At 32.5% G+C, this 15589-nt stretch overlaps 1 protein-coding gene across 1 annotated transcript; it reads right to left on the reverse strand.

The window, feature by feature from the left end:
* Positions 1-509: 509 nt before the first annotated feature.
* On the reverse strand, positions 510-4843 carry LOC130950819 (coatomer subunit delta-like). Its single transcript, XM_057879407.1, has 12 exons — positions 4685-4843; positions 4492-4546; positions 3949-3988; positions 3609-3832; positions 2954-3196; positions 2666-2840; positions 2193-2497; positions 1657-1852; positions 1422-1575; positions 1166-1228; positions 958-1054; positions 510-772 (listed from the first exon to the last, which is right to left on the reverse strand). Exons 2-12 carry the CDS (start codon positions 4492-4494, stop codon positions 683-685), a joined length of 1590 nt encoding a protein of 529 aa, XP_057735390.1. The 5' UTR covers positions 4495-4546; positions 4685-4843; the 3' UTR covers positions 510-682.
* Positions 4844-15589: the final 10746 nt, after the last annotated feature.

The following is a 15589-nucleotide window of genomic DNA, read 5'->3' on the forward strand; positions in this document are numbered from 1 at the left end:
TTTATTATATTAAACTTTTTAACTCTGAAAAGTATTTTTCATGTTTAAAAACATTTCTAGTTTTCAAACTTAAAAACATAATCACATTGTGGACCTCTCCAAAAAACTTTACAAAATCAAAATTTAGTGTACCTGAATTATGCTCATACAAGTTTAATTTTAATATACTAATAATTAACAATATAAAGTTTTGGTCTATTGTTTAATTAAATTCATATATTTTGATTGAATTTGAAAAATAATTACTGTTGTTTTGTTGATATGACAACTATATAAATTTCTTTTACATTAAAAAAGTATGAAAGTTAAGGCTTTGAAACACTGTAATACGATGTTGGACTTCCAATTTTCTCTCCTTTACTGCCTTTACCTTTAATAAAAAATAAAAAATAAAATAAGAATCTAACGGCGTAGGCTTAGGTCGTTGGGACTGTACCACTCATGATTTACTTGTCTTTCACTTATTATAGCAGAAGAGGGAGGTAAATGGGTTAGGACATGCTACTCCATAGAGTAAACAGACACTAAAGTTTGGGATTAATTGAGATAATTCATACATATTGCCTGGTCTTAAGAAATAAAACTGAAGTATGAAGTCAAGAATAGTAACGAATAAAGTAACTTAAAACGGCCTTTCATACAACAATCACAATCATAAAAGCAAAACTGTTATCGAAGCTAATCACACAACTTGGTAGTTTTCTGTGATCAACTGCGTTCTCTGAGCATATTTGGGTTGATTGCCCCCCTTAAGTGGTATGATGTTAGCAACCTGCACAGAGAAATAGATGAGAAAAGGAATGTACCAGAAAAAGTATAAATACCTATTAAATAAATTCTCACTCTGGTGAGTAATGGAGATGATTTCATCCAGATAAATTTGACACATCATTCAAATAACACCATAAATCCATTGCCACAATTAATGTTGAATGGAAATAGATGATTCAAACCAACCTTCAGGTCACTAAATGTGTCGGTTGCCATAAAACGGACTGAAATGGGAAAGAATGCTGATGAGTCTGCTTGGGGAACAACAAACTCCATTGACCCACTGCCAAATATATGTTGAAAAATCAGACAAACAATTCAAATATAGAACGAGTACACATCATTACACCATTAGTTAACTCTGAAAAACCATGCCTCTCAGAATTTAACATACCTGCGGTTTGAATTATCAATCAGAAGGATAGACCACTCCAAAATAGAATTCCTAGAGTCATACCTGAAAAGCCAGTTTTAATAGGACATTGTAAAGAGCAAGAATGTTAAAATAGAAAAAATATGAGAGCAGAACCATTATATGTACCATAGAAGATTGCTACAAAATTTATTTAATGCAAACTTCAATGCAACACAGGGCTCATGTTTGTCCCTGGTACTTAATTAGATGAAAACAAGGGGAAAAAATTCCATACCTCCATTCACCATCAATCTGGTTAACAGTTGGTGCTTCTCTAAGTGCAGGTAGAGGTACCGAGACCACTACGTTCCGCAGCTCAAACATTGATGAAGCTTCGTATTCAATGCTGACGTAAGTTTCATTTCCAGAAGATGAGGGCCAGCAGTTTACTGCAACACATAGTTATTGCACAACATGAGCTATTAATACATAGAACAAAGTCAAATCAAATCAGCTATAAATAAACTCACTTGTCAGAGGCACCATTGATTCATCAGTGCTTTGCATTCTCCACTTTAGGAGGCCAACACCAGCTTCACTGCCTTGACCAGTGGGGAAAGGCCTATTGGGATCTTTTAACCCTAGGATATTTTCATTGGCAAATAAATCTTTGTTCATGTTAGGATGTGTCTTGAAGGAGATGGCTTGATTTTCACCAGTTTGGACCTGCAAAAACAAGGCACAACATGCAGGCCCAATTAACTGTTTTCCCCAAACAATATATGCATTTAAAACCAGCCTTTATAGGGAAAGACAAACAAGTAAACACTACAAGCAACTAAGGATGAAGCCACTTATGAGAGAAACAATACAAATATAACTGAGCAAATAGAAGACTAAACTATTTGAAAAATGAAAATTGTAATTGAAACTTAGAAAGACATCTTAATTAGCAGAGCAAGCAACATTTTTCCTATCAGGGAATTCAAGAAAAGATTACTCAGAATATCTAGGCCAGAAGGAAGCCTACCCAGCAGGAAGACTTAAAGTGAGTGTGAAGTGTTACCTGAACTTGAATATGTGCATCCTCTTGGTTAAGAATTTGAAGCGATAATGTTCCTTGAACATCAAAATTACTTACTCCACCATCTCGTTTTAGAGTCACGTTTAGTTTCTCCTCAACAGTTAGTGTGATGGGATCAGTAAGTGGTGCGGCAGCTGCCCGAGACGGACCAACTTTTGGCTGAACATCTTCAACAATGACCTCACCTTCTGCTTTCAATGATTCTAAAAATTGATTTGTCCTTTGTGATTTACCAAGCTTCATTCCAAGACCCTTGGGAGGAGCAGTGGCAGCCGAAGTTGGACGGCCTAAGGAACAGAATGGCAATTAACATAAAAGAAAACAAAATACTCTTTACTTACAACATGCTCATTCAAACATGGAATAAATCAAATCCAGGACAGCATGTGTCAATGTCATTAACATAACATATTTCAGCATTCTACACTAATTCATGGAAATGTATGAAAGCCAACCTTTAGACTTTGTAGAAAAGGAATCAATGTCAGTAGTCATTCCAAAACCTGAGCCACTTCCAAAACCAGTTCCACTGCTAGATATGCTCAAATCATTAAAGCCACTTTCAATTCTTCCCGAGCCCATAGACTGTAATGGGCCAAATCCACCTTTATCACCTCTGTTCTTTTCAATCTGCAGAGTACATGAGAATTTAATTAAATGACATGCACCTCCAGAATTTAAATAATAGTAATTTATTTATTTACTTAAGAGAACAAAGGAAAAAGAAAAACCTCCAGTCATACCTTGCTCTTATCAATCTCACTAGCTTTACGCTTCATAACATCCTTTGTTTCATTAATCTTGCTCTGCATAACCAGCTTGTGTAGTTTCTCTTCGTGACTCTCCATCTCACAGTATTGCTTAACTTGTGCAACAGTGACATTCTCCTTGTGGCCAAGAGAGATGACTTCATCAAAGGCAAAAATCAGCTCAAATGCATTTTTGCAAATACCTTCCTCATCGAGGGAATAAGAATACTCAGGCACCTAAAAAATATTAAGGAATGCAAAAACCATAATCACAACAGTTTGGCAGATGTCTAATTAATGGCCTAAAAATGTCCAACAAAATCTAACATATGTTCCTACTAAAGCCCATTACATTATGCTAAACCCTCCTGGGCCTTACTGTACAAAACAATATTACTTAATTTTGTGTCCAAATCAATGCAAAAGAATAGGGTTAAATGAATGTACCAAAGAAAGTGCAAGAAAAACCCAAAAGGGCTGGAAACATAGTACATAAGAGTAGATGACATAGGGGAAAAGGCTATAGATTCAGGCCACTAAGTTATACCAATTTAAAGCGAAGGCCATATTGCTCCTAATCACGCAAAAGAAGTAAGACCAAACAAATGGAAACAAAGGCATCAAACTCAAAGTATCAGGAAGAGGATACAAGTTTGGAGAGAAGTCTCAGAGTTTCTAAATCTTCCAGTATGTTGCTTTGTTTGTTTGTCACAAGAAGTAGATAGAGTGCTTCTATTGGCTGGTAAACATAGCGCACATTCTCGGTCTCAACATAAGTGTGCTGTTTTCCAGTGCCAATCAATTTCGGAAAAGCTGCCAGAAGGCCCTCAATCCTTATACGAGACATATCGACAAACTGCCTAGAAACCAGAACTGCATCCAAAAGAAAGAAGCCCTTGTCAGTGCAACAGCAATTTCTAATCCATATTGATTTAAGCACCACCTAACTGAGCATCAATTCAAGACGTAGCCGTGATCTGAAAACTCACCTTTACCAGATTTGCCCACAATGGATGCAGCAAGTACAACCTATATAGGTGAAAAAAATTCAGAACATAAATTCAAAGTTGTATAAGATAATTCAAGCAAATAGAAAGAAAGACTGTAGTATTCCCCAACCCAGTTAAATGCATCATTTTGCAAAGGAATCCAGCACTACCCCAACCTCACAATTTTGTCTACGCTCATTGGGCAAGTAACTTGCCTATAATCTAATTCATCACCAATTTTATACGAAATAGAATTTACAGCAACCTATCATAGCTAAATTTGAGGAGAAAGGGAAATAACAGCGGGTATCATAAGCGAAATCAGAAGATCCAACAGTAATCTTGAAGAACATTCAAATACAAACCTCACCATGAATAGATCTCAATTATAAGGCAAGTGTGTATAACTACACAACACGAAGCCAATGTAAATGTAACGCCAGATCACAGATTCAAATTACATGCACATATCAAAATTGTGGCTGATAGAGAAGCCTAAAATAAATATCAAAGTGCGGGATTGTGAGGAAACAAAAGGATTACCATGTTTGCGTTCGATCTTTGAAATGACGGAAGTGATTATTGTCTCAAATTGAATCTGACAAGAAAACAAAGTCCGTAACAGTGTTAGGAGCCATAAGATCAGACCGTGAGACGAGAAAAATATGCAGTGAGGGCAAGTGAATGAAGAACTCGAAGAGAGAATACAGAAAATAGAAAGAGAAATGGAGGTTACCGGAACGCGATCTGAAATTCGGAAGCGCAGATCTAAATGGAGAGGACTGAAACACAGCTCAAACAGAAGCAGGAAAATGGAGCTCGTAAGCGAAGACGAGGGTGATGATGTAGTGGAGAGCCTGATACGGTGCGTTTTACCTCAACTGGTTGCATTTTTTGTTTTCTTGGTATGAATATTATTTTATTTTATTTTATTTTCAAAGTCCTACTCCAAAGTTTTTTTTTTTGGTCATTTACTCCAAAGTTCGAATCCAAGTCTTTTTTTTGTGGTTACCTGTAAGACATGATAAATGTCTTTTTTGTTATATACAGAGCTTACAGAGCTTCAAGCCCAAAGAGGAAACTTGACATAAACAAAAAATTTAAAGAAATGTGACAAAAATAAAAAAAAAAACTAATTTGGATTGATGTAATAGTTAACTTACTAATTCACTTAAATAATTGTCGAGTTGGCTAAAAAAAACAACTGCGAACTTGCGAAGGATTTCAGTCTCACATTGTGCATGTAGTATTTATTGGTCATCTGCAACCTGCGAATCACTAAATAGAATTTTGATCTTGAAAAATCTTATGACAGAGTAGACTGGTGATTCCTTGAAACTTCCTTGATCAAATTTGGTGTTTCTGTGGCTACTATTAATCTTATCATGGCTTGTGTGACTTCGTCCTCTCGGTCTATTTTGTAGAATGGTAATAGACTTCAAAGCTTTAAACCCATGAGGGAGTTGAGACATGAAGATCGCATGTCCTCTTATCTTTTTGTACTTTGTATGGAGAATCTTTCTTGTCTTATATCGTATAAAGTCTCTCAAGGATCGTGGATCCCGGTATCTATTTCTAAGCATGACCTAAAAATCTCTCACTTGATGTTTACTGATGATCTATTACTTTTCTGCAAAGCCACAAAAATTCAGATGACAGAAGTTTTGAAGACTTTGGATATGTTTACTCAAGCGTTGGGGCTGACGGTGAATATCCATAAATCTAAGGCTCAATGTTCCAAAAATATTTCAGCGAGAAGAAAAGAGGTGCTTTCAAGGGTCTCTAGTATTCATTTTTGCCAAGATATGAGAAGATATTTGGGAGTTAATATTGGTCATGATAGGGTTTGTAGGAAGATGGGGTAGGAGGTCATTGACAAGATTTAGGGAAAGCTTGCTAGTTGGAAGGGGTGCTTGCTTAACAAGGCGAGCATACTTTGTCTCGTGAATGCGGTGATGGCTTCTATTCTGTTTTACAATATTCAAGTTTCCCTTCTTCCGAAGTATGCGTGTGACAAGATTGATTCTTTGATGTGTCCCTTCTTATGGAAGGGTCAAGCGAATGGAAGAGGATTGCCTTTGGTCAAGTAGGATATTACTATAACTCCTAAAAAGGCAGGTGGCTTGGGTGTTAGAGATACCCTCTGTGCGAACATAGCTCTGCTTGGCAAGTTGGTTTGGAATTGTCTGAATAATAAGAATAAGTTGTGGGTGCAAGTTCTAACTCACAAATACCTCCAAAACTCCAAGGACATGGGGAGCATTCGTTGTCACAATGCCTCAACTACTTGAAGGAATATTCTAAAGGCTTATGATATCTTAAAAGAAGGATTTCGATGGAATGTGGGGAGTATGCAACAATCGATTTGGTATGATGAGTGGAGTCCTCTTGACAAACTTTGTGAGCTTACGTCTTATGTTCACATATCTGAAATAAAAATTTTCTCTTGTTGATTTGTGGAGCAATGGTACTTGGGAGGGGGATAAGCTTGTAATTTCTCATAAAGTCAAACAGTTTCTTCACAGCTTTGGGCCTCTTCTAATGTCAGAATCGGAGCCTGGATGGATATGGTAAAAGCTTATAGTTCTCGAGAAGGTTATCGTTGGCTCCTGAAAAAGAAAGTGAATTCGATTGAAAATAGCAACTATGGGTGGATTTGCCACTCTAATTTGTCAGAGAAGATAAAGATGATAATGTGGCTAGGTTTACAAAATGCGCTTCTGAAAAATGTCATTCGGTTCAAGCGCCATTTAACTGATTCGGAAAGATGTTCGAGATGCAATGCAGATCTGAAAACAATGGAGCACTGTCATAGTGACGGTGTGGAATCAAGAACCATCTGGCAAATGTTGGATCCTTTGCTTATTGATTCATTCGAAGGTACTCCTTTGGAATTTTGGATTCGAAAGGTCATGTCAGGCAATGAGGCAATTGTAGAAGTGGATCTTTGGCGGGTGTGAAGGCATCGTTGTAATGATATTTTTAACAATGGAGATCAGTGGTCAGACTACAAGATTGTTGCTATGGCTCGAATAACTGCTAATGATTTAAGAAAGTATGTCAGTGCCAGTTGTATAACTTTCAAGGATGGAAGGAGGTGGGAATCTCCAACAGGTAACACTTTTAAAGTTAACTGTGATGCGAGTGTTTTTTTTTTATTGGAACCTAGTGGGAATTGGTTGTGTTATTAGAGATTCTAATGGGCGTTAGATTTCGGATTGTTCTAGTAGCTATTCTCCAATGTCTATGGTCAGATGTGAGCTTTTCGCTGTTTGGAGGGGTCTGATTTCAGCTTGGAATTGTAGCTTGATAGATATTGTGTGTGAAACAGATTGTCTTGACATTTTGCACATTTTAAACAATTCAATAAATGGGTTTAATTGTAATGTGGTCGATATCCAGGAGCTTCTGTCAAGACCTTGGGTTGTAGATTTTGAATGGATTACCCGTGAAGTTAACGCTGTGACAGATTGGCTGGCGAGATATGCGGTCAAGACCAATCCAACTCATGTTATTTGGTCGGAGTCTTGTGATGAACTTCAGCATCTTATGCTTATTGATTTAGGATAATCGTCTCTTTTTTTCTTTGTTTCTTTGTTTGTTTAGTCACAAAAAAAAAAATTTAATAAGTAACAAATTAGTCTTTGACCTGCCGAAACAGTTAAAGAATAAAAAGCCTACAAAAATTCACAAAATTTAATTTGATTTACCTTCAATATTTGAAGCATTTTAATTTCATCATCAACATTTTAATAGTATTTTAACTTTGATAAAGAAAACTACAAAACTTCAAAGATCGAGGCAAAATTGGAACAAAATACAAATATTAAGGGCATTTTTCTATTTTTTTCTAATAAAAAAAGTTGTGAATCAGTTTTTTTAAAAAAATCTTATTAAACTAGAAGATGAATTTATCTATCTGTTTAGAGTATTTTAATGTTTCTAAATTTAATTATAAATAAAAACTCGATTAACTGTAAAATTACAACTAGGCTATATGTATATTAAAATCAGCTATCAAAATTAGTTACAGTATAAAATATATGTTAAAATATGGGTTAAGTATTATTTTCGTCCATAAGATCTGAGGCCAAAATCAAAATCGTTCCTGACCATTTTTTGTTATTAAAATCATCCTCAATATTACAAAACGTTATAAAATCGTCATTTTCTACTTTAATTTTATTTTTTTACTAAATTACCCTTAATAATTAATATAAATAATAAAAATAATATTAAAAAACTCTCCACTCCCCCTTCCTCATAACACCTGCACCCGCCACCCCGTCGGCGACTCCATCCCCTTCCCCAATCCCTCTTCCTCGTAAACACACCCCGGTATCCCATCCACTATTAGCAAAATCGGACCGGACTGGCCGGTTCAACCGAAAAACCGGTAAACCGAACCCTAAGCCGGTCCGATCTAATGATCTGACCGGATAAGATACCGGTTCGACCGAACCGCTTCAGTTTCAATATTTTTCCAAAATGTTAAAGCTGGGGTTCGAACCCCCCTCCTCCTCAAGGAAAAACATGATACTCACAACCACCAGGCTGTTGAGCTTGTTATCAATATGTTTGCAAATTAATATATATATAAATATCTTTCAGCAAATAATTTACTTCTATTTAATTTATTTTAATTTTAGTTATAAACTCATTCATTCTTAAATTAATTATATTTTTATTTAACAATAATTATAAACTCATTTATTTTTTTATAATTATATAATATCTATTAATATTATTTTTCAATAAATTCTTGTAGTATATAATAGTATAATAGATATAAACTAATTAATAAATTATTAAAATTAAAAAATAATAGTTATTTTAATATAAAAAAATAAAAATATTTATGATAGAGTAAAATTAACAAAATACTTATTGTTCCTGTTTCATATTGTTTTAGAATAGCTAGATATTTTTAAAATTTTAGTAAAAATATGTATTTTAAATTTTTTACTATATTTTATTTTTTATTTACATACGACCGGGTCAATCGGTTCAACCAGTGACCCACCGGTTGAACCAGTAACCCAGTGACCCAGTGACCTGACCGGTTCGATCACCGGTTCGGTTCTGACAACTATGATCCCATCTCCTTCCCCAATCCTTCAAAGCTTAGCCAACCTTTTAACATTTTCTAATTTCTTCTTCATGGCTATGTACTTGTGAGAGAACCAAGTAAGGACCAAGTGGCTGAGAGTATTGTTTGATGTGAGAGAATTACCACCATCATCATCATCCCAATGTTATGGGACAAGTTCTGTGGCCAAGTGAAAATCATTTGACGATGTTGGATGTTTCATAAGTTTGGTCAGTTGAAAGTGTTACTGGCTCTTGCATTGGCTCAAGTGAAATTCTATTTTCTCAATCATCACCTTTAGCTCCAATTTCTCAGCAACTTTCAATAGAGCCTTATTATCTAGACTCAAAAAACATCAAGCTTTGAAGTTTCTTTAGATGATTGATATTGTGCCATAAGGAAGGGGGTATGAGGAAATGGGGTGCCGAGGAGGGGGTATGAGGAAGGAGATGGAGAGAGAAGAAAGGGAAGAGATAACGACGGGGAAGAGAGGGGTTTGTTTTTATTTTTTAATATTATTTATATTATTAAGGGTAATTTGGTAAAAAAATAAAATTAAAGTAAATAAGGATGATTTTATAATGTTTTGTAACGTTGATGATGATTTTAATAACAAAAAAAGGTCGACAATGATTTTAATTCTGGCCTCGGACCTTAGGGACGAAAAGAATACTTAACCCTTAAAATATAAATACATATTGAAAATAAATTTAACTACATATATATTACACAAATATATTAGTGATTGGTTTTAGTAGTTAATTTTAATATACAAATAATATTTTTGGTAAAACTAAAATTGATTTTTTTGTGTGACTAAATTAAAAAGTATTTAAAAACACTCCAAATTTATCTATCTTATCATTATGATAACTAGGTGATGCCCTTTAGTTCTTCCTTATTTTTTAGAAAAAATTTCAAGTGTATCAAATATACCAGTATTCTAATAATTTTAACTATTGATCTTAATTATAAAAAATATATATAATATATATTAATTAAATCAACGATTAAGATTATTAAAATACTGATATTTCAAGTACATTTGAAAACTTTCCTATCTTTTATAGTATTTTCTTCTTTTCTTGTTGGAATAACGATTTTTCTTTAGCGACGTATCATAATTTTATTAGTTATATCAGTTCTATGTATTTCAACGAGTTTATAAATATTTTTATATATCGATTTTAGAGTATTAATTCAAAAAAAATTAGGTTCTTTAGATTTTAATTCTTTCCTATAATAATTTTTTTAAATTTTTTTATTGTGAGTTTGGAGTTAATTGAGATCAATATCTATTTATCATAAATTCTTATTTAAAGAGAATACTCTTTTATTTTCTCTATTTTTTCCTTTGGCCAAAACAGTAATAATACTTAAACTTGAAATCTTATGTATATTATTCAAAATGTTCACCACTAAATTGATTATGGTGATTTCTCTTATTTATATGTTAATGTACTAGTGTCAAACTTTGAAAAAAAAAAGGTTTAAAAAAGACATTAAAAAAATTGCTGAAATTCGTGTCCATCTCCTACTTACTTTTCCTACAATAGTCATTATGCATTCCAATTGCTGCGCAAATCAAACTCATGCCCAGCAAGGTATGATTTTATTTTATTTTATTTATTTATTTATCGAAGATAGAAAAATTCGAATTCGCGGCTTCTTAAGTAAGTATGGAAATATTATGTCATTTGAACTATAACTCATTGGCCAGTAAAATATGATTTTTATTTTTGGAGTAAATAAACAAAAATACTTGATAGATAAATATATACTCTAATTATTCAAAATATTTAGTGTATATATAAAATATTAGTAATTAGGGACAAAAGTGACACATCGTTAGTAGGGACTTGCAAAATCAAGAAATGAGAGGTAAAGCTTAGTTTAGATTTGAGGGTAAATCAAGATTATTTTGTCGGAAAAATAACTTTAGGGATATCGGTAGGTCTTTTGTTAGAGATGTGACGAAAAAAATAAAATAATACCCCTTCAATAGTGGCTGATATTATTATGTCATGAATGTTGTGCGGTTAAAATCATAAGTGGTGAAGAATCCGAATAGATTGTTCCTACGATATCTGCATTATAATATAATATGTGTACACTAATCATTCTGCCTCTACTATTAATAGAATTTTTTATTGACAAGTAGCGACAGATTCAAAAAATTTTTATAGTGGGAACAAAATTGATATAATATGATAATAATTTTTATAATAAAAATAATGTGTAAATAAAAAATTAAATATTAAATTATCTATTAATAATTATATATCTGTGTATAAATATATGTATTGTTTAATTTGTTTTTAATATATATTTTATACAAATAATTATTTTTTATGTACATATAACATGATTATTGTTATGATTATATTTTATTATTGTAAAATATGATTAGCCTTCAAAATATCTAATATACAAATTAAAATACTAAAATAGTAATTTAAATAATAATATATAATTTAAAATTTTATTTTTTAGGTTTTATATTTTTAAAAAATTAAGTAATTTTCTCTTAACACTACCATTAAACTTTCTCTCTTTCCATATATATTACTAAACAATTATTTAAAAATTCACTTCCCAACACAATTAGAAGCCAACTCTTATTGATATTCATAGTTAAAAAAGTTCTTTCAATTAATATAGTTGCTACACAAAAATTAAAGCTAATTTGAAAAGAAGATAAATAATATTCTTTTGAGTTAATTTAAAAAAAAATACTAATTTCGTTTAAATATGAGAATTGATCATTCTAACAAATATCTAATATAAAATTTTTAAATTAATGATTAAATACCAAAAATTAAGTAAAAAATTATTATAGAATCAAATTTAATAATCTAATAAGTGTAAATAAATATTATCATCATATACTATTAAAAAAATTTCAAATTGTAGTGAAAATGCTTGCCCCACACCAATATACATGGAACCGTCCCTGTTGACAAGGATGAATTCATAAATTAATAACCTAAGGACATCGATAATTGGTTTGTGTACACATTGGTGTGGAGATGTTGGTATTGATGAGCTTGTTTCATAAATTAGGACATTAAATACTCTTTAGGATTTATTTTTTTCAATTTCTTAAATTAGCTATTTTTCACATAAGCCTCGCCTAAAGAGTCTATCTTGTCACGCTATATAACTACGTAGAGAGTAACTTAACGAAAATAGTCTCACTAATGATGTATCATATTTGTCTATCATTACCAATCTTTCGTGTGCATATTAAGTATTTCGAATAATTGGGATATATATTTGTCCATCCAAAAATCTTTCATGTATATTTTTATCTGTTTACTCATACATTAATTTTAATTACTCTGTCAGTCTGAGCTTTTATAATTTTATTGAACTTTCAACTAGGTATTATATATATTTTTTTAAATTAAATTTCTATACCATATTTAATTTTGTAATCAAATTTTCATAACAATAAATGTTAAAAAAAAAATATTTATATAATGTGAATTTACTACTTTATCTATATCATATACCTTATAAAAAGTTTTTTACAGACTTTTTGTAGGTTCTCACCACTTCTTTTATGATCATATAAGAATATTGATTTATTATTGATTAATAATCGATGACAAATTATGTCTTATTAGTTTTCTCTTTTTGAGAATACTAAAATAATTTTTTTTATGTTGGGTAGACTTTTAAAATGGGACTAGAGCTTACAATAAAGAACGAAAAAAAATACAGCAGCACAGTAAAGAAAAGATTATTTACAATTTTCATATCCCTGCAGAAGAAGGAAAAGAAAAAAATGATGTTATCGGAGTTGTAGTCTCGATCAATTTCCCCTTACATATCAAGCTCGAGCAGCATTCCTTCCTTTTCTTTCTCCAATTTCCAATCCAAGCAAAGCTCAAATCCTGAGTCCACCTAATAGAATTTGTCGTCCCACAGTCATGGCCACCAATGTGGTCACTCCACTTTCTTGTTCTCGTCCTCATCCTTCATATCCATTAAGAACTCCTCCAGCTTCGCCCTCAACTATCAAATCATGATGGCATTGGTTCTCTCTGCCATGTTCCTCTGTGATGAGCTCAAAGGTTCTCTCCTTCTTCAGTGTGTAGCTCACATTCGTATTCTTCCAACTCTGCGCCACACCACTTTCGTCTTCGACATCTGGTGCTCCCTCAACTTCTATTTCCTCCCTCTCGAAAACCTTTCCATCCTCTTTTCTTTCGAGTGCATCTTCTTTACTTTCGCCCTTATCTCGCCTTCTCTATTTTCACTTGGCTACTATCTCGACGAAGAATGTTGTTCGTGGAGAATTCATAGAATGTTGAGAGTGTGTGAGAGAATGTTGAGGGTTTTTTTGGAATTTAAGAAAAAAAAGTGTGTTGTCGTTAAAGAATAGTGCTTTTATCTGTGGTATATTTATTTTGTTTGATAGAATATTCTGTTAATTCTATTTTTTTTTTATCACGGTAGAGACTTAGTTACAAAATTCGACATGGCAAAGGAACCTAATTAAAAAAATATGACAACCTAATTGAAAATTTAGTGAAATTACAAAGATTAACAAACAGAATATATAATTAAATATTTTATTTTTTAAGAGGCACAAAATGTGTAATTCATTCCAAACCTCCAACCACCTTTTTTAAATGGAGTTTTTTATTTAAATTAAATAAATGTAGAAATTACGAAAAATACATAAAATATGAAGTAATTACCTAAATGCATAATGTATCACATCTCAGATACTGAGAACAAAATTAGAAAATAATCATATCTCGGGTACTGAGACCCCGTTCTATGACACAACGACAACATGACGTATCCTGAGTGCACCTGAGATACGTGTAAAGTGGAAAAAAATGGGTATTCAGCATCTGAGATACGCGTAAACTAGGAACAGGGTCTCAATACTCGAGATACATTTAAAATAGATAATGCGGGCCTCAACACCTGAGATACACTCAAACGTGTATGAGACTGGGTATTTTGTTGTACAACTCTTTCTAGTTACCATAAATTTGAGCAATCATTTTCTGCTTTGCCATCCACACCTTCTGATACAATAGCTTGAAATGGTAACTCTGATGCACTGCATTTTGCAACACCAAGATAGACACAGACGAATTAGTCTTTATGATAGGTAGGATGACCTTGCAAATCAAACTACTATCCAACTGAGCATGGTCTTGAGACATGGTTGATGCCAAACAGGTGTGTGCTTCACCGAATTTACGCACTTCTCTACAAAATTACTCGTGCATGTCCATTCAGTACAACACATAATTAACATAATAGCCTTTAATTTTATTAAAACTAACACGTAAAATATACTAGTAGTTGAAGTTCTGACATAGTGTCACATGAATACTCCATCGATAACCGTCGGTGAATTGCTTGCACTGATAGTGGTATTTAAGCTTATTTGACTCCAAAGCTCTGTACTCCGCATTCTTTTGAATACTGTAGTTTTTCACTGCCATTAGAATAGCATCACGGTTTCTAGACTTATGCCAACCCGGAATTCTAGCCCACCATTGGTGTTGTAATCCTCCCCTTGGCCAGTAATGGAGATTTTCTAAAACTCGACAAGTGCACCGAATCGTATCAAGTAATACCACGGTGAGTGAGTTATCGTTCCCACAAGGACCAATGGATTGAGCAAGCAATGATTAATTGATTGCTCTAATTAAACAAACTAAAACCTTGAGTAGGAGAATTAAATGTTGAACAGAGGCAAAGTAAATCGCAAAGTAGTGAATGAAAATAATAATGATGAGAATGTTAAGGTTTCGGAGATGTCCACTCTCCATGAAAACAATTCTTGTGTTTATTTATTTAGAGGCATGCAGAGATCAGTTCACAACAAACCATAAATAATCAAATTTCAATTTCTTGGCAATTCAATTTTTCTTTAATCTCTTAATCACTAATTCTCTATTCAATTAATTAATAAAAGAGGTTAAACACAATTCCGATTTATATTCACATAAAGTTCAAGAGTGATCCTAGGTTGAATCATATGTCACTTATTCAAACTAGTTATCATCCAATTAAAGATCACGAGAGTTATAAAGTCGCACACTTTTTAAACTACTATTCCTAGTCAATATTAAAAAGTCATGAGAAAGAGTTTTCAAGCTAATTCTAATATTAAAATTTCTAAAGTAATATTAGAATCTAAAACGAAGTTAGAATGTTTTCCAACAATTTTAATCTTTAGGGATGAAGAACAGAAGTTCAATCATGAAATAGATAAAAGCATAAACCTCAAATAAAATAAAACACATAGATTAATAATCCATAAAAAGAGATAAACAGAACTCATAACCTTAACATAAGAGATTAGTTACTCATGGTGCAGAGAAAACAAAAACTAGAATTGTAGAGAGATAAGATGTCCGGTGATTCTCGGATCAATTCCTTAGACTTATTTAAATACTAAGCTAAAACCTAAAATTCAAATAAAATCAAATCAAATCTAATATTTTCTAATAAAACTTAACAAACTAATGATCTTCTTTGTAATTAAGATTCAAGACTTGGTATGTTACTTCATTG

Source organism: Arachis stenosperma, chromosome 9 (genome assembly GCF_014773155.1).
Source record: "Arachis stenosperma cultivar V10309 chromosome 9, arast.V10309.gnm1.PFL2, whole genome shotgun sequence".
Taxonomy (NCBI): Eukaryota; Viridiplantae; Streptophyta; class Magnoliopsida; order Fabales; family Fabaceae; genus Arachis; species Arachis stenosperma.

What these genes read in the sequence shown, in the direction of transcription:
- LOC130950819 (XM_057879407.1), bottom strand. An exon ending in CTTTTCTACAAAGTCTAAAG is followed by an intron (nt 2,498 to 2,665) that starts GTTGGCTTTCAT and finishes TCTGTTCCTTAG; the next exon opens with GCCGTCCAACTTCGGCTGCC. An exon ending in ATCAATGGTGCCTCTGACAA is followed by an intron (nt 1,576 to 1,656) that starts GTGAGTTTATTT and finishes TATGTGTTGCAG; the next exon opens with TAAACTGCTGGCCCTCATCT.